Consider the following 24,898-nt stretch of genomic DNA (forward strand, 5'->3'; position numbering starts at 1 on the left):
CTCTATCACACTTCTATTAATTAGATGGGGAAGATGACAAGTTGCGGGCCACAATAATAAATCAAACCACGTTAATTGAATATAGCACATCTACTTCTATTAATGTGTATTAATTAATACTATGGCACAGTCTCTTCCTTTAAAAGTGAGTTTCAGACAAGTTTTTATCTTTGTTTTTCCATAAAAGTGATTATATGGGGATGAAAACAATAAAATCATGAAAAAAAGGTCAGTGTTAGAAATGCAACTCTTCTGTCCAATGGAGTCTTTTCAGCTACTTCATTGAATCTGCTACTTTTTTTTTAAAAGTAGAATTCTAATACAAATCTGAAAGGTAGATTCATTTTCAAGAACAGTGTTTCTACATGCAAAATTGTGTCCTTTCTTGTCTCATGTTGCTACCAATCTGCTCCCTTAGAAAAAATCAGCAACATTTCCAGACCATCATTTTAAATGAAAGCAATATTACATAAACAGTTTGACTCTGTAGGTTACTTATGACACAGCACAAACACAGCCACAAACTTGAAGACTTTTTTTTTGAATCATTTTAAAACCTGATAAAGAAGCAAGGTCACTGCCCCAAACAAAAGGAATCTTTATGGTGAGGAGCAGAACTCCAATCTCAGTTATTCCAGTCACAAATGTCCCCCAATTCTGCCATCTCATAAAGATTCAGCCAGAGGATAAATAGGGAGTCTCACTATGATAATTGTAGTCAGGACAAACCTTTTGCACAAGTTTGTAATCGACACTGTAAAAGGCAATGTAAATGCAAATAACCTTAAAGGGTTTGGAGCACAACCAAGAGACATGACTCTGAGTTTGTTCCTGATAGCAGATCTTCGAAGGGTCAAAGTTGCACAATGCAGTCTTCTTCGCCCGGTCTGTTTTTTCATATTCAATTCGGCAATTAAAAGATTTGGACTCCTTGGTCTCTAATGTGGATTGAGGGGAGACTTCAAATTCTACCACTTTGGATGGTGGTACCAGGCTTACTGAGACATTACCCAGACCTGTGGAGTTATGTCGGAAATAAACACTAAAGGTTCCATTGCCATGGTCGACAATTTTCCCTGTGATGAGAAGGTTGAGTTTCACAGTCTTGATGTTGGAATGAAAGTCACCCCATCCAAACATTTTCTTAAATTTCCCTGTTTTTACTATTGGCCTACGCTTAGTTCTTGCCAATGGTTCCTGCACTTCCGTGATGTTGGACAACCAATCCCAAAAGTTTTCTATGCTGTCTGCATATGACATCTGACCTGGTTTTGACACTGGAGACTGTTTAACAAATAGACGTAAAGGATTGATGATCTTTGAGTGGACCTCATTATCGACCAGTGTGTCTGCAGCATCTTTGTCTTCCCAATCCAACCTCTCTGAGGCATGTGCTATTTTTTTACTGTCACAAAATAGCTGTTTGAAGACAAAAAAAGAGAGAGAGGAATATCAGGTTGGTCTTTGAGCTCATGACTGTTGAAGTTAAAATACCTGAAGCATCAAAGGAAATGGTTTCACTGTTACTTAAAGGGCTGCTAAATAGAATTTCACACACACACAGTTGGACATCACCAATGAACTAAGATAAACTTTATTTCAATCCATATAAAACTGTGAGTGATAGAAATTAAAATGATGACTTGCAACATTAAGAACCCCGCCCCCCAGAAATCCATTTTAACAAGTTGACTCCATTTTAGCCCTAAAAGATTTCAACTTTGACCTTTTCTTAGACAAGAAGCAGGGCATCTTTGGGTCTTCATTTGTTTATAAATGGTTTGTTTAATCTAAATGAAATTATTTGCTCAAATTGTTTGAAGTCTTTTATTCTCAGGAAGAAGAAAAGATCTCCTGGAAGTCTTATGGATTTATGAAGATCACCTGGTTTGGAGATATTGTAAATTAACAAAAAAACAAAACCTTTTATTTTTCTTTTGAATCTGTTTTCATAATTATGAGGAAATGATAGGATAATAGACTTAATTAGAGTTTATAGGGATTATAAAGCCTCTAGTTCAATCCCCTCATTTTACATCTGAGGAAACTGAGGTCCAAAGGGACTAAATGACTTGTCATATAAGCAGCAGTATCAGAGACAGGATTTGAAGTCATATTCTTTAACTCCAATTATAGGTCTTTTATCCTGTACTAAAAAATCCTCAATAGAGGGGAAACTGAGGAAGGAAGTCTAAGCTTAGAAACTCTTACCACTTAAATATATCAACAATTTTTTGTAATTTATAATCTAAAATTATTTTTGCTACAGAAAGAACAAGGGACTAGTCTGGGGCACACAGGCAATATGTATCTGAAGAAGAACTTTAAATTCTTTTTTTTTTTGTAAGGCAAATGGGGTTAAGTGGCTTGCCCAAGGACACGCACACACAGCTAGGTAATTATTAAGTGATTGATACCAGATTTGAATTCAGGTCCTCCTGACTCCAGGGTCAGTGCTCTCTATCCACTGCGCCACCTAGCCGCCCTTGAAGAAGAACTTTAACTCAGGTCTTCTGGACTCAATGGTTGGCCCACAAACACTCTATGATATTAACTCTCTGCTGCTTGTTTAGAAGTCTAGTTTTGTTCAAAGACTTATGCTAGGCATTTTCATACATGTTGGAAAGTTATCACATCAAGTATAATCTACTACATGCTCTACTTTTTAAACACTGGGATTTCAAAGGCATATCTAGGATATTTGACTATACAAAAGAATGAATATATGCAAACTGAGTCATATTAATTTTTTTTATTTTCATTTTTTATTCTGAACTTGAATATCAAAGTCCTGACTACAATTACCATAGTGAGACTCCATATTTATCCTCTGACTGAATCTTTATGAGATGGCAGGATTAAGGGACATTTGTGACTGGAATAACTGAGAATGGGTATTTCCATATACATAGTATATGACATTTTAGATCTCTGTTAAAAGTGCAATTTGCTTTTCTTTATAGATATAATGAACTCAACCTGTTGTTAAAGTACAATAAATTCAAAGAGCTGAATAATAAATTAAATTTCAAAGGTGTCTTGCTTTTTTATTCCTCTTACCTTCTTCTAATTCTTTTTTTCCTTCCTCTGTTCTCTTCTTTGTGCTTTAAGAAGATAGACTCAATTACCGTCTCTCTCTCTCTCTCTCTCTCTCTCACACACACACACACACACACACACACACACACACACAGACACACACACACGCACACACGCACACATACAGACACACATATACTCTGTTTTTCCTCTCTCCCTCCCTCCCTCCCTCCCTCCCTCCCTTCCTTCCTTCCTTCCTTCCTTCCTTCCTTCCTTCCTTCCTTCCTTCCTTCCTTCCTTCCTTCCTTCCTTCCTTCCTTCCTTCCTTCCTATTTCTTTCCCTTACCCCCTTTTCTCACACTGGAGAAAAAAAGTAGTAGTGCTTCATTTCTAAATATGAGTGACATTGATAGTACTTTTAAAAAAATCCAAAATGCTAGATTTCATATAATAAACATAGAAGCATAGTTTTTTCCTTATAATTCAAACTGCATAACAGGAAGTGAAATAATTTGGCTGCTCTCTTGTAAGTTTTGTTCAAAGTTTTGTTCAAAACTTTTGTGACTTTTGTAAGTCACTTCTAAAATGAGAAATAATTAAAGAATCTCAAGGGGGGCAGTACAATTAAATATCAAACTGTTGCCTGCTGTGAATATTTCTGATTGAGTTATAAAGTCTGGAAAATAGATAATTTTCCAATACTGTTAGATATTTATCTCAAATGGTAGAATCCTATCTGTTGTAATGATTCTATGGAAAACTGTTAGCATGATGGAAAGCATATGGATCATAGTGAGAGAAGAAGCAACATTATATTTATATATTATTTCTGAAATACTTTCATCCTTTCAACTAACACCAAGGAATATTATTTAATAACTGAATATGAATATACCAAAGTAATTGTTTTGAATCCAGTTTTACAAAGAATACATGCATCTTAACTTCTGTAAAATCCTTTTCACAATAGGTCAGAATTTCACATAAAGCTGGGCAGTTAGGTGACACAATAGATAGAGATTCAGGTATAGAGTCAGGAAGATTCATCTTTTTGAATTCAAATTGGTCTCTTACTAGCTGTGTGACCCTGGGCAAGTCACTTATCCCTGTTTCCTTCAGTTTCCTCATCTGTAAAATGAGCTGGAGATGGAAATGGTAAATTAATAGAAGATCCCAAATGGGATGATAAATAGTTGGACATGACTGAAAAAAAAAAACAAACAAATTGAAAGGGACCATCTTTAACCCATCTAAAGAGATTTAGCTATGAAACCACTTAAAAGGTAGTCCCAAACCAAACTTTAGAGTTTACCCAAGTCAAGTTCCAAGGTATCTTTTAGACCAAGAGAGAATAAAATGTGGGGAAGGTGTGTGGTTAATTTACCTCTCATCAATCATACTCTTTGTTGGTATTTAAAATATGTATTGCTTTTTTAGTTCAATTAACATATTTTTAAAAAATGTTTTGAATCCAAGATAATAGCATGAGCTCAATTTCAGGCTTGGGGTAAGGTAGCTAAATTCAGTCTTCCACTTCTTGATATTTGAAAGCATTCCAAGGTTAGATTTTAATGCATCTTCCTTGCCTCCACAATTGGAGAAGGATGATCTTCACCAGGCTGAGAGACACCAGTTCTTTCTGATGTTAGGATACTCGATTTTTTCGGACTTTGACTTACTCTTTAATATTCGGAATTTTGGCTTCAGCTCTTTTCCTTATATTACCTTGAATTCCACTCAAAGCCAAATAGAATAGAAATGTCCTTTTCCAGTCCTCACAAATTGTCTGTAGTTTATAATTAGAATAGATGTAGCTTCCTTCCAAGCCTTCTTCCTTCCAAGGAAAACCTAACTAAGCTCCAACAAGTTTTACTTTGTTTTGTTAAGTCTAATGCTCTGTTCATGTAATCATTATATATGTATGATGTCTACTATGTAGGCATATGTTTATAGATGTGTATATATTTACATGTATATATGTAAATATATATATTTGGAGGAGGAGAGAGGGGGGAGAGAGAGAGAGAAGGGAAAGAGGGAGAAGGCAAGAAAGACAGATATAGACAGACATACACTGAGACAGAGAATAAATCAGGAGTGTGATGTCATTAAGGTATAGATCTCTCAAAGGAAATTTCCTCAACTAATACAGTTTTATCATCTTCCCTGCAATTTTGAAGACTAAAGAGCTGCCACAGGTACTGAAAGGTTACATGTCTTATCCTGGGTCATACAATAAGGAAGTTGCAAAGTTAGGAACTGAGTTCCATCTTGCTCATCTTTTATGATAATTTCTTCTCAACTTGACTGCACTAATCTCTCTATAACAGATTCTCTATGAAATAAACCTTTCTTCCTGTTTATGACATAAAATAACCGATGAGTCTTCTTTTATTCTAAAATATGGAATTAGAAACTTGAGAACTGGAGGTGATCACAATGACTGTCTTATCTGAGTCTCATAGATAAGGAGAAGATAAGTGATTCCTTCAAATTCACAAAAAAAGAGTTAGTAGCAGAACCAGTGTTAGAACCCAGCTATTTTGAATTCAAGACAAATGAAAGTTTTTCATGATATTCTACTGTCTTCCTTTGTTGCTAGGCTCATTACCACTTCTAGGTCTCATTAAAAATTCTTGGATTTTAAGGTTTTGACAATCCCTTTTCCATTAAGTACATATTCAGATGGCCTAATTTGGCAGTCTGTATACTTTCAGGCCAAAATCATTTCCTGGTCCTTGTTGGCATGGTGGCAGGGATGACCTGGTCCTACTTAATATCATTTGGTAATTATATGAGTTAGAGGTGGAAGGGATATCAGAGAGCATCTAATCTAAACATCTTTAAAAACCCATAAGTGAGGAAACTGAGTTCAAGAGCAGTTGAATGACTTGTATAAAGCAACAAAAGTAGAAAATAGAAGAGTCAGAAATTGATCCCTGAGTTTTTGACTCCAAATCCAGAGCTTTATGCTTCATTAAGAATCTATAACTTCATTAGTGTACTTCCGTTGATACAAATCACAATGCTTTTACTCCTTAGTAAAGTTTAATAAGTTTTTCATTATTGTTTTAGCCCCAAATAATTCATAATGTGGTAGCTACCTGATACTGAGATTTGAGAATATAATTTTATACTATACTGATATAGCACAGCATAATAGTTATATCATAATTATTACTATGAAACAGTGGATTAGGCAGACATAGAACCATAAAAATATATATTTTTTCTTTTCCCCTCTACTTTCCTCCTTGTTTTATAACTACTTCCCTTTTCTTTGAGTTGGGTGATACCTCTATTTTATCTTTTTATTCACTTTTAATCTCAAACCTCAGACATTTAAAATCATTGGCATCACTATTCCTTTATTAGCAGTCCCCTCTTTTCTTCATTTGAAACTTTCTTTTCCCCCCAAACACATGAAACAGCCCTACTTGTTATCAGTGCCAGCATCAAGTTTTTTTTCTTTTCAACGCTTTATTATCATATTCTTCCTTTCACTTTTCCTCCTTTATCTTTTCCTTGATGTAGCACCCTGCTTGGTTTCAGCTCCTTGTTGCCATTGTTTTTAACCTATAAATCTTGAGGTCTTTATTCATGAAGCTATAGGGGATATTTCTGGCTCCCTGAACTCACCCATTACTAATGATGTGGTGGCAACAGAGGTTTCTGACCTTGTAGGGTATAACCTGACTCATATTGGCACATTTCAGAATATATGACAAATCAAATGTCAAGATAATGAGGAATTCTAGGAGATTCTCTAAATTCTTCTGTTATAATTTGGTTATATTAAATATTGCTTAAAATAAAGGGTATTTTGATTGAGGCTTTTTAAAGGACATAGTTCTAAAGTAGTATACATGGTGACATTATTTAAATTTTATAGGCATATATAACCATTTTAAGAATGTATGGGGAGGCAAAAATTTTAATTTACTGGAAAATAGGGGATTGTTCTTTGTTTTACAAATAATTTTATCCATTTTTTAAAAATATGCACTTTTCCTTTAAATACTTCCTCAAATAACCTTCAAATAGAATTTGATTTACAAAGATTCAATTTACAATTCTTCAGGTGCACATCTGTTGGATAAAACAAAGTTCATGGTATATAGTGTAAGTGCTTCCATCTTGTAATAAGCAGACTTGACTACACAATACAGATCTGCAATTTTCTCTTTCTATCAAAATAAAAATCTATAACAATTGAATGGAATATTTTATCTTTTTGACCCCTGGACCCCCATGCAATCATGTTTCTGAGGTCTCTTACTGAGAATGCTTTCATTCCTAAGGTAGCAAAAGAAGTCAGTTAACCTGATTAGATCATAAATCTGACAAAGACCAGGCCCTTATTCCATTTTGTTGCTTTTCAGTTGTTTTCAGTCACATCCAACCCCATTTGAGATTATTTGGTGCAAAGATACTGGAAAAGCTTACCATTTCCTTTTCCAGCTCATAGGTGACCATATATTAGCCTAGTTAATGTTTCCAGATACAAAGTATCTTAAAGTGGGACCATATTTGTTAGGGGACATTTCCCCCAACTCCCCTACCAGAAGCATGGATACCAATAGATCCTTAGTTGCCTCAGTGAGTTTACCACCTCTCAATACTCCTCCCCTAGCATTTTCCTTTCCTCTTACTCTTGATTATACTAATAAATGGTCTAACTGTAAAAACAGACAAAAACAAAATGAAACAAATAAACAAAAAGAAATAACGTGGCATTTCACAGCTAAGAGGTCTTCAAATTATAAACTTTGGTTAAAATCTGACCTTCATAGGATCTAAGAGAGCTGGAAGACACCTTGAAGATTATGGGCCAATTTCCTCATTTTTATAGATTATAACACTGAGATTAAGACAAGCAAAATGTTTGGAACACAGGCACACAGAACAGAGATTTATACCCAGACTTCCAAATTTAATCCACTGCTTTTTCCATTTCCCCTATTCTTGTTGTCCTTTTTTTTTCTTTATTTTTTTTGGAAAGACAATGGTGTTAAGTGATTTGCCCAAGATCACACAGCTAAGTAAGTATTAAATTTCTGAAACCAGATTTGAACTTGGGTTCTCCTGACTCCCAAACTGGTGCTCTATCCACTATGCCTTCTAGCTGTCCCATTCTTGTTGGATTTTCAAAATGGAATAAACCCTTGGGGCCTCCTTTGAGCCTTTGGGGAAACAATGAAGGACACCCTCAGGTCTAGGTACCCACATAGTCTATGAAAACATAGATAGTCCTATAGTCTAGGTGAATGGTCCCCCTGCTTCCCCAGGTCATCAGGATATTAAACATCTTTGAAATTTGCTTAATGGTAGATGTTAAGCTAATGACAGAACAAATCACATCCTTTTCATCCTTAGGCTTTCCATGGATACCACCATGATTTTCTTCAGGGTTCTGTTTCTGCTGGATTCTGAGCTATATCTAAATCATAAAGGAAATGAGGCAGAGGTAAGATCAACTCCAAAAGCCTTTAGGAAATTTTCATTTCAACCTACTAAATGAGTCAGCAAAGGGAACTGATAGTATAAAGAGTCTAGCAGGCACCCTCTTGTTCAAACAGACAATTTCTATGATATGACATGCAAGCAAAAGACTGTAGGTGGTTCTAAACCTGTTGGCAAACCACTCTGTCCAAGGCAAGAGCGTTAGATTTTATCTACAAAATATATGGCTGTATCTCCCCAGTAACTTCTATGCTTCTCCAGGCTCTTCATGCTAATTTCTATATCACTGCTCTCTTTTGTCCCTTGTATTACAAGAATAATGCAAAAAAACATTCAGCTGCTGGAACAAAAACCCTGAGTTTGAAAAAGGGGTGGGGGGTTGGGGGGAGAGGAATTGCTTTGCTTTATCTGTTTGAACATTCCATGATTTCAACACATTTATCAAAGCTTAAGTAATTTATGTCTTGGCAGGGTGTATCAATTTCACAAAGCATACACATTAGCTAGATATAATGATATCATATTAGCTTTTTCTGTATCTCACAGTAGAGCTTGAAAAGATTAATAAAAGCTCAAACCTTCATCAATTAAATAAAGAAGGTGGGGGGAGAGGGGAGATGAATAAAATTGTATTCCTTTGCAGCTCCTTTGTTGTTGGAAAAGGATGACAGGTTCTAATCATTCATCATAACAAGCTGAAGTTGAACTTTACTGATAATTAAATGTGCTTTCCCCCAAAAGGCAGAGAAGCTACAGTCAGTTTTATAGTAGCAGATGTGAGAGCTGTCAGGAATTTTGTAAAGAATTTAGGAACTAAAGATAATCTTCCTTTGAGAAATTTGCATCAGCAGTCATTTAAAAAATTCTGCTTGCTTTTATTTTATTTCTTTAAATTCTTACTTGGGCTATGTGTTTTTGTCATCATGAACCAAACTTAAATTGCATTTAAGCCAGCAGTGCTTTGCTGAGAATTGATTTTTGACATTCAGTACATCTCATGCACTTTAATTTATACAGACATGGAGTAGTCCTGAATAGCTAAGGGTGACTCTAGAGTTTTTAATGAAATCAGTCTATTATTTTGACAGTACAGTTTAATTATATAGAGGCATTCTGATGGGATTGGAAGATGTACATTTCCAGGTAAGCTTTGCCACTAACTAGATGATACTGGACAAGTCATTTCAATCTTCTGGATCTCCATTTTCTCTTTTGTAAAAGGAGAGGGTTGATCCAGATCAGAAGTGATTCAGTCCTTAACACTCCCTAGAGCATCCCCAAGTAGGAAATTTCTCAAATGGAAATGTCTAAAAAATAAATAAAAATATACAGAATATAACATTTTAAAACTAAATCAATATGCAGCCTAAATGAATCGTTGTATTTGGATATGTGCCTTCCCCCTTTTTTTGGGTTTGACACCACTAGTCTAAATGACTTTTAATTTGCCCTATAGTTCTAATTTCCAAAATCTACCTTTCATTAAAGATGAAAAGTTCTTATAGAAAATGGGACTTTCTCAAGTTTACTTTTATTTTTTTCTGAGCATAGCTCTTGAATTTGGAAGGTCTTCTATTACCACTACCTGGGGTATAGAGAAATGACTATGGAAAATCACTCAATCTATCTGACAGTTTCTGCATCTGAAAAATATTTTTATCTCTCAAGATTGTTGTGGGATTCAAATGAGATAATAAATGTAAAATTTAAACTGATATATAAATATCAATTGTCATTTCCCAATTTAGAAATCAGTCTCATATGTATTCCTCCTGGCTGGGCTTCAAAGGGTGTCCTTGTCATACCTACTTGCTTACCCAGAAAAGACAGGGATGGCAAAAAAATGACTAGAGTTCTTTATAGCAGTTTATCTGTGCCCCACTGTTGGTTTATTTACAAGGGACTCATTGGAAATTTAGGACCACATATCTACCTTCTGTCCTCTGGGACATAGAACAATAGACTTTTACCTCTTATTCTAATGCTGTTCTGTAATAGTTTCAAGGGTAAAAGATGAACTCTTTTCTTGTGTCTAAGTATAGACTTCTAGACTACTGGGTTAGGGAAATAGACTAAGGAAATATAGAAAGGAAAATTAGGCCACTTTGGCATTTCAAACTTAATATTTTCTGATTTTTTTGGTTATTGTTCAGGCATTCAGTAGTGTCTGACTCTTCATGATCCCATGGATCAAAGCTTGACAGGCCCATCTATCCTCTACTATCTCCTGAAGACTCTTCAAACTTATGTTTGTTTCTTCTGTAGCACTATCAACTTCAACCTTTGCCAGTCCCTTCTTCTTTTGCTTTTAATCTTTCTTAGCATCAAGGTATTTTCCAATGAGTCTTGTCTTCTCATTATGTGGCCAAAGTATTTAAGTTTCAGTTTCAGTATTTGACCTTCCAATAAATAGTCTGAAATAATTTCTTTAAATATTGACTGATTTGATCTCCTTGCTGTCCAAGGACTCTCAAAAGTCTTCTTCATCACTACAATTAGAAAATGTCAATTTTGCAGAGCTCAGCTTTCCTTATAATACAACTCTCAATATCAAACATTGCTACTGGAAAAATTATAGCTTTCATTAAACAGACCTTTGTTGGCAAGGTGATGTCTCTGCTTTTTAGTATGCCATCCAGATTTGCCATAACTTTCCTTCCAAGTAGCAAGCATCTTTTAATTTCACAGCTGCAGTCACCATCTGCAGTGATCTTTGAGCTCAAGAATATAAAATCTGACAGTGCTTCCATTTTTTCTTCTTCTGTCAGGAAGTGTGAGGGCTAGTTGCCACAATGTTAGTTTTTTTAAAATATATATTAACCTTCAAGTCAGACTTTGCATTCTCCTCTTTCACTGTCTGCCACCAGAGTGTCATCATCTGTATATCTGAGATTGTTACTATTTCTCCCAGCAATCCTAATTATCCAACCTGGCATTTAATGTGATGTACTCTTTCTATATGTTAAATAAAGTGACAATATATAGTCATATACTTTCCCCCAATCTTAAGCTAATCTATGTTCAGTTCTAACTTCTGTTTCATTACCCACATCCAGTTTTCTCAGGAAATATGATAATTCACTCTTCCAATCTCTTTGAGTACTTGCCAAATTTTATTGTTATGACAAACACCTTAAGTGTAGCCAATGAAACAGAAGTAGATGTTTTGTTTTCTCCATAAACAGTAAATATTGGCAATTTGGTCTCTAGTTCCTCTGCCTCTTTGAAAACCAGTCTGCTCTGATAATTCTTGTTTTTCATATTGCTTAAGCTTCTCTTGCGTAATCTTTAGCATAAATTTGCTGATGTGTGAACTGAGCACAATTATTTGATAATTTTAATGTTCTTTGCCATTGCCCTTCTTTAGGATTGAGTTATAAATTGATCTTTTCCAATCCATTGACTACTGTTGAGTTTTATAAATTTGCTGAAATACTGAGTGAAGCAGTTTAAGTGCATTATCTTTTAGAATTTTAAATAGCTCAGCAGGAATTCCATCATCTCCACTTTTCTTATTTATCAGTAACTCTTCCTAAGACCCTTGACTTCATTCTTCAAGATTTCTGGCTAGATCAGTGACCATCAGGGTCATCGGTGATTGTTAAAATCTTTCTTGTAATAGCTCTTCTGAGTTTAATTTCTATGTAATATATTCAGTGCTATTATTAAACATAATATCTTAGCAGCACTTTACATGCACAGTCTAAAAAGTCAAATGTCTAGGCCATATTTTATAAAGAAATGTTCAATCTTCTTTCAGATTACTAGGATTTCAGATATTATGTACAATGAAGAAAGAATAAGACCTAGAGGACTTAGAGTTAGAGAACTCAGGTCTACTCTTGTGCAATCTTGGACAAATCACTACTTCCCAAGACCATCTTTTTAAAATAGGTGATTAGTCTAGGAGGATCTAAATTTCATTGTGCCAGTCTTTTACAAATTTAGCCATCAGTCCCTTCTATGTGAGTATAACCCAATAACAAAACTTATATTTCTATATTTAATAAGCAGATAGGCTTTGAATGGTTAGGATCAAAGTACTTAGATTTTAAAGTAGCTTTGTGATAATTATTTTGTGTGACTGGAGGTTTTCCTGCCTTCCTCCCTACTTTAAAAATGTTTCAGAGGGTTGAGGTTGCCTTAAAAATGACCTCCCACTAATGGCAACAGCAATAACAACATTTTACATATACATATAGTATATATGTAAATTATATATATATAAATATATAACCTCACCTTTAAAATGGGCATGAAAGAATTTGTGCTAAGTACCATATAGGCTTGTTGGAAAGCATTCTACAAGCTTTTCAAACACTGTAAATGAAAGTTAGCTACTTATTTATTTAGACCACACTTATTGGGAGCCACCAGTTTCTCTGCCATTGTGGATCAGCACCATCTCTGGAACTGGAGTCTCAAAATTTCCTGGGGATACTGCATAGTTCAACAACTTGCCTGAGATCATATTAACATTGATACATTATGAGTGGTAAGACTTGAATCCATGTTTCTTTGATGCCAGGGTCAATTTTTATTCATTTCTTCTCTTTTCTTTATTTATAGATAAGGAAACTGAGACTCAAAGAAGTAAAATGTCTGTTCAATCACCACACATCTGAGAAATGTCAGATCCAGGACCCATTGGGACCTCACATCCAACATTCTGCATACACCAGACTTTTATTGGATTTCTCATCAACATTCTCTATAACTGCTACCAATGGGAAGGGAAAGCACTAATTGATTAACATTGTCCTTGTACTTGATTAGTCACACACTTAAAGACTTTAATAAAGTCACTGCTCAGACTACTTTTCTTAGAGATAATCCAAATTTCATATTCCTCTTAGAGTCAAATAACCTCCCCATCTTTTGCATCTATGCAACCAAAGAAACCAATAAAAAAATCTAGAATTCTGGTGAATACTTTGACATCATGCTGTAGACAAAGAAATTAAAACAACCACAACAATACCTGTTTTTAGTTGACTTGAATTGCTTATAACTGTGCCTCAATGTCCTCTCTCTAAGGTTTTTAGCTATATTTGTTGCTTTACTTAAGCATTCAAGTTGATTCCTTGAGTCATTTAACTACTTTCTGCCAAAGGAAGGTTAACTCTAATATATTCCTTTATGCCTACAGGATAATTTCAAATAAGCAGAGGACAGAAATTCCCTAGGATAATGACTTTTTTTAGGTGGTTGCAAGGCAACTGGGGTTATGTGGCTTGCCCAAGGTCACATAGTTAGGTAATTATTGTCTGAGGCCGGATTTGAACTCAGCTACTCCTGACTCCAGGGCTGGTGGTCTATTCACCTTGCCACCTAGCTGCACCTGATAATGACTTTTTAAAAATGATTATCATTTGCCTTATTAGAGCTTAGTTTTCACCTCTGTCAAATGAGGGGATTGGAGAAGATGATTTGCAATGTAATTAATCAATTTTAAATCTGTTATTCTGTGATTGTTGTTTCCAATGTCAAATTGTCCTTGTCCCAATTGGGCAACTCTTTTTTTTTTTTTTAGGGCAAATGGGGTTAAGTGGCTTGCCCAAGGCCACACAGCTAGGTAATTATTAAGTGTCTGAGACCGGATTTGAACCCAGGTACTCCTGACTCCAGGGCCGGTACTTTATCCACTGTGCCACCTAGCTGCCCCTCAATTGGGCAACTCTTAAAAAAATTTATTTAAACTTAATAATTTCTTCCCTTTTCCTTTACTCATTCTTGGCTTACTTGATATTTTAACAGGATCAGTCAACTTTTGATGGTCTGAATAGAAAATATGGTATCATGAATTTGCAAGAAAATTCAATGAAACATTTATTTTTAATCTGAGTGGAATGCCAGGTATGGGAGGAGATACAATGAAATTTAGATAATACATCATCTTTGCTTTCATGGAACTTACAGGGCCTAATACTAGTACCTGTAGAAGTATTCTCATACTGAAAATTACTAATTTGTAAACATGTTTATCAAAAGTATGTATATTCAGTGCTAATCTGACTGTTTACCACTGAGGGAAAGAGAAGGGAGGGTGGAAGTATATTTTATAACATAAAAATATACATGTGCATATGGATGAAAAAAATAAAGATGCAAATACAAAAAAAAGAATTGGCAAGAAAAATTAAAAAAAGAATAGAAAAAAATAGTAGAAGTAATAGTGGTAAAATATAGATAACTAATATAGTTATAACAAATATAGATAACTATAATGGATAATATCATGTGGTAAGAACATTAGGAGGAAAAAACAAGAGCCAACTGAGACTTCAGCAGTAGAGTCAAAGAAGGCTTCATGGAAGAGACATTGCAGGTATAGTGAAAAATAAAAGAGGCAGAAGAATGAATTTCCAAATCTCAGAGTTAGAAAGGATCTCATAGGCTAACTAATTCAACTCATACATGAATAAGAATCCCTTTACAATAAAGCTAGCAAGTGATCATCTAGATTTTCCTTGAAGATCTCTGGTGAGGAGTAACCAACCCATCACCCTGTGAGATAACCCATTTTACTTTTAACCTCTAATTTCTAAGAACTTAAATCGTTGCCTTTGTTTTCAGTTTTTTTTAAGTCATATCCAACTCTTCATGACCCCATTTGTGGTTTTCTTGGCAAAGATACTGTTGTGGCTTGCCATTTCCTTCTCCAGATTATTTTACAAATGATTAAACTGTTCCAAAATATTCTTAGCAGTTCTTTTTTTAGTGGCAAAGAACTGGAAATTGAGTGGATGCCCATCAATTGGGAAATGGTTAAACAAGTTTTGGTATATGAAAATTGTGTAAACTATTCCTCTATAAGAAAGTATAAATGGTTGGACCCTAGAGAAGCATGGAAGGAATTACAGCATCTGATGCTGATTGAAGGGAGTAGAACCAAAAGAACAATGTATACATTATCAATAACATTGTGAGATGATCAATCCTGATGGATGCAACTCCTCTCAGCAGTTCGGAGAGCTAGGACAATTGTATTAGACTAGCTATGGACAACGATATCCTCATCCAGAGGAAGAAAAACAAAACGAAACAAAACAAAAATCCTTCAGGATCTGAGGAACATTACATTCACTTTTTTAAAGTTTTTGCAAGGCAAATGGGGTTAAGTGGCTTGCCCAAGGTCACATAGCTAGGTAATTATTAAGTGTCTGAAACCAGATTTGAGCCCTGGTACTGTTGACTCCAGGCCTGGTGCTTTATCCACTGCGCCACCTAGCCACGCTTACATTCACTTCTTAAAAAAATATATCTCTTATGTATTTCTTTCTCTTAACCCTAATGTCTCATACCAAAAATGGCTAACCTGTAAACATGCCTAACACAATTGTGTAAGTACAATATTAACCTGACTGTTCACTGCTGAGGGGAGGGTGGAGGGAAGGGAGGGTTAAGTATCTATTCGTCGGCTTTACTGTCTTCAGATTTTAGGCATCTCTAGGCAAGGGTATAAAAAAATATGATTGTCTTTGGAACTCTCTTTAGGATACTTTCCTAAACAGATCCTCCACCTGCCCTTCACTCCACCCTAGTCCTTCCTTCCCTATCTCAGTTCTTTCTTATTGTCTAATTACCTGTGGAACCTGTAGTTTCCAGTATCCAGTCTTCTTTTTCTTCTTTATCTCCTTGCCCATTATAACATATGACAAATAGCTAATTTGGAAAAACTAATCAGTGTTAATGACAACGTTCTTTTCACTAGCTAATACAAACTGACAGAACAATAAATGTTCAATAAATTGATGGGTCACAGATGTAAAAGTATAAGACTTTAGAGGACATCTAATCCCCTCCCCTCCCCTACTCCACTCCCCACCCCATCTCTACTGCTGGCATCTCATTTTATTGATGAAGAAAATAAAATTCAGGGAGGATAAGTAACTTGCCCAGGATCACACAAGTAGTAAGTGCCAGAGTCAGGATTTGAACACAGTTTCATAAGGAATTAATGTTCCTTCCTTTATTTTCTCCCCTCTCTCCTATATTCCCCACCTTTCATTATTGACTGAAATGGTAGACATAGCCAAAGAAAAGCTTGGGGGGGTATTTTTGTAGAGACTCAATATCTTACACATTTAGGAGGGCTATTCACCCTGTCTATCCTAGGTATCGGAGACACTTAATGGATATTTGCAGAGTTAAAGGGAGAACAACTATAATCAAACTTTCTCTACCCTTTTCTTTCCCTTTTTTTGTTAGAGCTTTAAATCACATGAATGATGCTTCTCTCACATTTCACTTTCAAGTTAGTGGACCAAGAAAAAGAGAGTATTATCTAAACCATCTCTCTGGATTTCAGAGAAGCATCTGCTATGGGACTTTTCATGTACTGGATTGCAACATTAACAAGAAAAATTGTGGCAGCATTGAAGAAATGATGATATGAACAGCTCCTTGAAGTAAAACTGGTTAAGAAAGGGAAGAAGCTCAGCCTGAAAATAGTAGAAGGAATGAAAGCAGTATTGCTTTAATTTGAAGATGTAGAATGTTTGTTGAGACGGTCCTTTAGGAAGGAGACTTGTTATATGGGCAGAGGAGGACATAGATGAATGGGGTTTTTTTTCCTTGAGTTTCTTTTCAGTTTTGAAAAGATTTCTCACTGTTTTTTCCTTTCTATTTTTTTAATTCCATTATATATTTTTTAATTCCAGCTTTTGTTTTTGCCTTTGTTCTTAAAAGTATAAATATTTTTTACTAGAAAAAGGAATGATACATCTTCTTTTTAAACTCAAGAGTACAAGAGACTCAGATTTTGCCAGTAGGAATAAATTAGGAATAAATTAAACAATTCATCGAACATTTATTAATCACAATATATAAAACAGAGACTTTCTGAGCCAATGAAAATATAAAGACACATAATAGAGATTGGAGTTGTAATAGAATAGCAGAAAAGAAATGTTCACAAAGAACTGTGGTCCAACACATTGTGAAAAAGTACAAAGGATAGAGATGGGCAAAATCCTATGAGAGCTCTGGGAAGAGAAGTTTGCTTTCATTTGTGAAGTCAGGGAAAACATGAAAAATTTCATAGCTGGAAGAGGGTCTTAGAAGAGAAGGACTTCATCAGAAGAAAATTCAGTTCAACATTTGTTTAGCTTTGATTAACTGCAGGGCCTGAAGGACGCAGAGGAGAAGGTAGGCTGCATCTCGGAGGTTTTGCATATCAAGAACAGGAGTTTATATTTTATTCAGGAGGTAAGAAAACCTTCATAAAGTAATGAATAGAGAGGGAGTTTGGGCTCAGAAAGCTCTGAATTCAAGTCTAGCTTTGGATGAACACTGGCTTTGTCACTTAACTTTTCAGTGCCTTAGACAACTTAAGTTATAATTTCTTTTCTTTTAGTTTTTTTTTTTTTTGGCAAGGCAATGGGGTTAAGTGATTTGCCTAAGGTCACACAGCTAGGTAATTATTAAGTGTCTGAGGCCGGATTTGAACTCAGGTACTGCTGACTCCAGGGCTGGTGTTCTATCCACTGCGCCACCTAGCTGCCCCCAGGTTATAACTTTCAAAGAAATTATTGACCTGCTTTGGTAAAAAAATGTCCCTCAGTCGTGGGGGGAGGGGCAGGGGGCACTATAGCAGTGAAATCACAAGCATAATTCTTATCTTTATCAGGAGGCAAAAGGGAGCAATTAAAGTTTTGAATGAAGGACATGAATAGAGGATGTAATCTGTCTTATTGTAGCAGGCTGAGTTCTAGATACCATAGCTCTTACTGTTTTAACTTTCCATCCTAGCCCTGTTCTTGAGTTTTCCAGTCTGGAAATTTCCCTTTCCACAATCTAATGTCTCCCATTAGAATGGAAATCTTTTTCATTTTTTTTTTTTTTTGTGAGGCAATAGGGTTAAGTGACTTGCCCAAGTTCTCCCAGGTAGTAAGTATCAAGTATCTAAGGCTAGATTTATAGATGTCAGGTCCTCTTGACTTCAGGGCCAGTGCTCTATCCAGTGAAACACCAAGCTGCCCTGAGTGGGAATCTAATCCAATTCATAGCTAAGTTGCCTTATTTATGAAAAATGGGACTGGGACACTTCTCTACAGATTTAAGAGTAGTGACAAGAATGGCATGCCAAGCTATGAAGGCAATGTCTTGTAAGATCCCTTTATCCTAATGTTGTAGCTTAAAGTTTGTTTCACTCCAGACTTTGGAACCCTCACTGCTGATTGGGACAATTATACAGTTTAGTCTCCATTGAGTATAGTAATATCTGTTGTTTTATTCCCTTTCCAAAAATATATATATTTATAAAAATAAATATATGTATAGATGCATATGCATATATTTTAAATAATAGACAACAGCTAACATTTATATTAATACTCACTACATTCCAGACAATATGCTAAACTTTTTATAGTGAGCTCATTTGAGCCTCACAACAATCATCTTCATTTTAAAGATGAAGAAACTGAAGCAAATAGAGGTGAAGTGGCTTGCCAAGGGTCACACTGCTAGTGTCTGAGGCCAAATTCGAACTTAGCTTCAGCACTCAATCCACTGTGTCACCTGGCTGCCTGATATACTAAATACACAAACTTTACTACATATATGAATGTATTTCAATATAAATGTATAGGCTTTGTATTATATATATATATATATATATACACATTTATTTTATATATACAAACATAAATGTGTACATCCAATATTCACACATGCTATCTTTGATTTTCTTTAATTTTGTTTTTTTTTAACTCATTCTTAACTGTAGCATACATGATTTTGTATTTTATGCCTTTTACCTTCCTTTGGATTGGATCTTTTGAACAAATTAAAAAAAAATTAAATTAGTCAAAGAGCTCTCTTTACAACCATATTCATCTTCTTTTAGATGTCACCATAGTGAGGAACAGGAATTGTCTTTGCTTTTGTTTTCAAAATATCATTTGTGAAGTCTTCTCATCATTCCTGGATTGTAGAATTTTAAACTATCCAGTTTATGCCCTTATTTCTTCTACTCCTCCATCACAAAGTTTAAGACTGAATTGTTGCTTTCCTTCCACCTGTCCTACCTGGTAGGGAAGAATCAAGATCAGATTGGTGGCTCTCTTTGTTTCTTTCCAATTGCTTTTTTTGAAAACTCAAACCTAATAAGCAATAAACAAGGGCATAGAATAGATGTTTAATAAAATCCTATTGATGGTGATGAAGGATTTCTAGCTCTACCAGTTTTTTAAAAAGTTAACATGAAACTGTTAATAAACACTAAATCTTACTTACACCCAACAGAAGTTCATTTCATTCAACTCCATAGTCTAGTCTCCCTCAATATAAGCAGATATATGACATTGTAAGGCTAAAGAATGACTATTCCTTCCACCTTTCAGGAATCTTATCTAGAATATGATTTTTATTCAGTGTTATTCACTCTCTATCACCCTCTTCACCCCAAGAATTTTTTATAATTACTTTATTTCACATAATGATTCAGTGGAAATAACTCTGGTTTTGTAGTTAAAGGACTAGGTTTGAACCCTGTTACTATTATTGAATCTGGGTTTCTTATCTATAAAATGAGGGGCTTTGGCTATGTAAACTCTAAGGTCCCTTCCCATTCTAAATGTATGATCTTTCCCCAACAAACCACTCACCAATAATTTCTTTGAATTATTTTGTGTTGGAATGCTTTAGATGTATTTGGTTAGTTGCAGCTGTTTCACACTAATAAGGGGAAGCTGTCTCATCTCTTTATTATGCTGTGGTGTTCTGATTAATGTGCTGGTGGTGTGATGTCTGGGGCCCAAGGCCGGTAGCATAGTGATGCATTAACCATTCATTGCCTGGAAGTGATGCTTAATTTTGCTTTAATAAAGCAAGAATGAAATGCAAAAAGATTTTATGCTGATGCTATAGGTCCTGCACTGCAGAATATTACTTAACATTTGTCTTTAATGTCTAATGTTAGCATAAGGAAATGGCTAATAATATTCAATACAAATAAAAACATGAGAAAACTCTTTTAGCATCATAAGCTTGGAGCTAGAAGAGAGTTGAAGTCATCTTGTCCTTACCCCTTAACTTACAGATGAGAAAATTAAGGTCAGAGAAATTCAATGATTTGTCTAGGTTTATATGAGCAGTAATTTACACCTTTTGGAGTTAAAGCCAAGTTCCTTGTCTTAAAAACCATGCTCTCTCTACACTGCAAGGTGATTTGCTTGGCTTAGATACCAACAAAAATAAAATTAAAAAATTAAAAAAAATTAATTATTATAGCAAAATGCATACTTTCTACTTATTTTTTACCTTTAATATTGTATATTTTCAGTTCCCCAAACTAATATTCTTTATTATTATTATTATTATTTTGTTCACCATTAACTGTAGCAATTAGAGGATGTCTTAAGAATCACAAATTTCCCTATTATGTTGAACTCATGTAGATGGCATTTCTTGGTTCTATTAAGACTTTGCCGCTTTTTTCAAGTAACTTTGGTTTCTTTGTTAAGTAAGGACTCAGAAGGGGTGCTGTTTGCTTCCTTCTACTTCCTCACCCTCAACAGGGGATGTGAAATATGTGAATATCCCAGCTGTCCCTAGTCATCTCCCTTGGGCTATGTTTAAATGTCTATTTGCATAATCATTTACATGGCTCTCAATAACTTTTTCATCTGCCTCTCTATTTCCTAAGATAATTTCTTGTCTTCCTTCTTCAATAATTGTCCAAAACTATCTATTTCAGGTGGGTATTTTGCTCCTTGCACAATCCACAAAGAGTTCCTGCCATTGAGAAATGGTTGGTATATTTTAACCATGCACGTGATCCACGAGTGAAACTGAGACCTCAATGAGTTTGATGCAAGAAGTTCTGGGTTTGGAATGAGAGGATCTGATTTGAGCCTCAGTATCCTCATCTGTTAAAGGATGGACTTAGATTAGATGGACCTCTAAATTAAATTATAAAGTTTTGTTCCTATTATCTTCCTATGTTGAAAGGGAAGATCACTGCTCTTAGGACAGGCATGAGGAAATACTGCTTCAGTGTGGAGGTTTGCACAAAACTGGAGAACTTGGTGGCTGGTATATAAGCCACAAGTGATAAGCCTACAAAATATTTTTTTCAAAAACGATCAGTTAGTTTGCCCCTATGCTTTTTCCTCCTCTGAGAACTTCTGAATAGTATTTTCATAGATTGACAGCTATTGTTAGAGGCCAAATTGAAAGAAAATATTTATTGATTTGTTTAATGGATTTGTATTTATAGCTATTAAGGATGAATGATATGTTGGCAGTCAGTTAGGCCTCAAGTATTTATTAAGTCCCTACAAAGTGCGGCACTGTGCTAATCATCAGGATTACAAAGAAAGACAAATGATAATCCTTATGCTCAAGAAGCTTATAGTCTAATGGGGGGGGGGACCAAAAAACAAGTAGATATAGACCAGAAAATCATGAAAAATTAGAAATAATCAACAGAGACAAGGTGCCTAATTGGGGGGGGGGGATTAGGAAAGGCACCCTTTGGAAGGTGGGGATTTAGAAAGGGTTTGAAACTTGAAGCCAAGGAAGTTGTAGGTGAAGATGGGGAGGAAGAAAATTCTAGACCTGGTGGACCAGTTAGGAGAAGGGAGTATCCTTTGTGAGGAGTAACAAGGAAGTCAGTGTTACTAGATTGAGTAAGGTTTAAAAACACTAAAGCTAAGAAGGGGCCACATTATTAAGGTCTTTAAAAACCACACAGAAGATTTTATATTTGATTGTAGTGGTGATGGGGAGCCCCTGAAAATGAATGTATAAGGGAGTGATAGGGTTCAAAACAAGAACTTTTTATGAACTTTGATAGCTGAGTGAAGGAAGGACTGGAGTGAGGAAAGACTCGTTGCAGGGAAACCAATCGAGAGGTTTCTGCCATAGTCTAGGTGTGAGATGATGATGAGTGCCTTGTTATCCCACTGCTTTAGAAGGCAAAGGCAACACAAGTAGGACACCGTCATGTAACCTGAAGGCAGCAATGAAATTCCTCTATTCAGGTGAAGTTATAGAGCAGTTTCACCTATTGCCCCATTAATGAAAGATGGTTCAGAGCCTGGCTTCTGTAGCTTATATATATATAGTTCATAACTGGGTTGCTTTAACAATTCTGTCCTGTCTCCTGTAGTTAAAAGTAAAACAACAAGCTGTTTCAGCAGAAATGCTCTGTCATGATTGAACAGAACATCCTATTAATTTTTTTTGCTTGTAAATGAATCTTAGAAAGAGTTTTCCTCTCCTCAGAGATACTAAAGAACATCATCCCCCCTGACAAAAATAGGAGCTAGGATCTGCTGAACCACATAGACTGCTTTGGATGATTGGTAGCATGCCTTACCCTAAAGCCATATCTCTTGTGCACCATTAGGGAATTGTCAGAGCAGAATAAAAGGAAAGTGGCAGAAAGGGAATGAAGGATGACAGAATCAAATATAAATCAATACATTAATTGCTGCTATTAATATTTTGTGGCAGAATATGCTGCTGTTTCCAAGCTCAGACTGCAGGTAGTACCCAAAGGATGTTTGGGAAATGAAAGCTAAACAGTCCAAACACTGTCTGCTGAGTCTGGCAAAAACTCATTTCACCTTCTGTATCTCCTTAATAGATACCCTTTACATTTCCCCAAATTGATACAGGAACTAACAAGAAGCCCAAATGTGAAGATAGAAATGTTTGAAGAAAGAGCCAGCATAAGAGAACTCTACTCTTGGCAGTGGTTTTGTTGCTAAGGTTAAATATGGCAATTCTTGCTTCATCAGGATGCCAGTAATCTGGAAAACATAGTGACGTCAGTCCCTGCTTGAACTTATAGATACATATTTGGGTCCTCTTTCCCCGGAAACATTTAAAGAGGGAAGATATAGGAGATCAAAAATAGAAATTTTATTTTGTTTGGTTATGACTAGAAAAAAAATCTTTAAAAATGAATTACACACAAGCAATAAGATACTATGTGAGACATCTTCAGAATCCATCACTGATCCAAGTTATGGCACTGTCACTTTCCTGAGAGATGCAGGGTCAAGCTGTGTCATGATTAAATGACTGTTTTTCCAGGGTCCCTAATCTGTGGGACATTCTCTTGAAACAGCAAAGAACAATGACCTTGACTGCTAATTAATAAATGTCATAGTATGAATTTAGGAGTGAAGAAATTTTGAGTATGGCACTATTGTCTCATAAATTCAGCAAAAATTTTTAAAGATGAGAACTAATTTCAAATGAAAGAATATCAGTAACTGTGATCACTAAAGAACTGTGAGATTACCTGGTATAAAGATAATTTCGTAACCAATCCGCACACATAGTTTTCCCAAAATGGGAATAATGCTAGTTAAGAAAAATTAAATAACTGGAGAGGTAGAAAAAGAGGAAAGTATTCCATTTTTTTTAATCTGAGAGGACTCAATTTTAATGAGTGCTAGGGGCAATAAATGTCAAGGAAAGAGCATGTATATATTACTATATTCTACTATAATTACATAACTGGAAATGATTATCTTTCTTATTCTAAATGCCTTTAAAAGATATGTTTAGAAATTTCATTTAACACTAATTGAATACTTCCATCTGATGATTGCCTCATGAGTACATTCCATCCTTCCCAAAATCTTATTCCAGTAATTCATTGTGGTGTTCAAATATCCGGGGTCCAATGACCAGTAAGTTGACATACTTTTGGGAAAACTGAAGTTACATTAATTATTTATATTCTAATGAGGAGAAAAAGTAAAAGGCAAAAGAAAGTTTTGGGGAAATAGAAGGAAGGTTCACAGCTTCTTTTTGAAGAAGCAAACAACAGAGTTGGTAGAATTAATTTCATCATGAATTTCAAGTAACAGGAACTATAATTTCAAGGGACATTTAACTTTTCAGTGTTCATGATGAGAATAAGGAACTATACCATCTGAACAGCTGGTTTATGTGCTATTATATGTTGCAGAGCTAGAAAAGGAGAACTTTTATGAAGAAGCTGACAAGATCCTTGAAACCAAGTCAAAGGTGACTTTAATGTGAAAGTGGGTATAGGGAAGGTCGAAAAGATATGCTGTAAAAGTTCAGATTGGAGAAAGAAAAAGTCAGTGACTTCAAGGTTAATTGAAAACCCATAAATCATTACTACTTCCTTCAGCACAAATGAAATCAATTCAGATACTCACACCTATTTAGCCCCTCCTTCTCCTGGGGTCTTTCCTTTTCTCTGATTGGAGAGGGTGAAGGATGTACATTGGAGAACTCCCAGATCCTCCACTGATTAAGGATAACACCCAGGGAATTTACTTTGTCATTCTTCTCCCCCCACCACCCCCAGCTACTTTTCTGAACTTCACTATCATTAGATCCTTCAAGCTGATATCAACATCTCAGATCATTTCTCATCCTGATTTCATTGTGTACCCCA

The 24,898-nt window shown here is 35.4% G+C and overlaps 1 protein-coding gene across 1 annotated transcript in view; it reads right to left on the reverse strand.

The window, feature by feature from the left end:
- Positions 1 to 383: 383 nt before the first annotated feature.
- Positions 384 to 24,898, reverse strand: part of NXPH2 (neurexophilin 2) — a 147,142-nt gene continuing 122,627 nt past the window's right edge. The window contains exon 2 of the mRNA XM_074235224.1: positions 384 to 1,419. Within this exon, the coding sequence (XP_074091325.1) occupies positions 676 to 1,419 (744 nt within the window). The 3' untranslated portion in view covers positions 384 to 675. The remainder of the gene's footprint in view (positions 1,420 to 24,898) is intronic.

This window comes from Macrotis lagotis, chromosome 1, assembly GCF_037893015.1.
Source record: "Macrotis lagotis isolate mMagLag1 chromosome 1, bilby.v1.9.chrom.fasta, whole genome shotgun sequence".
NCBI classification, from domain to species: Eukaryota; Metazoa; Chordata; class Mammalia; order Peramelemorphia; family Peramelidae; genus Macrotis; species Macrotis lagotis.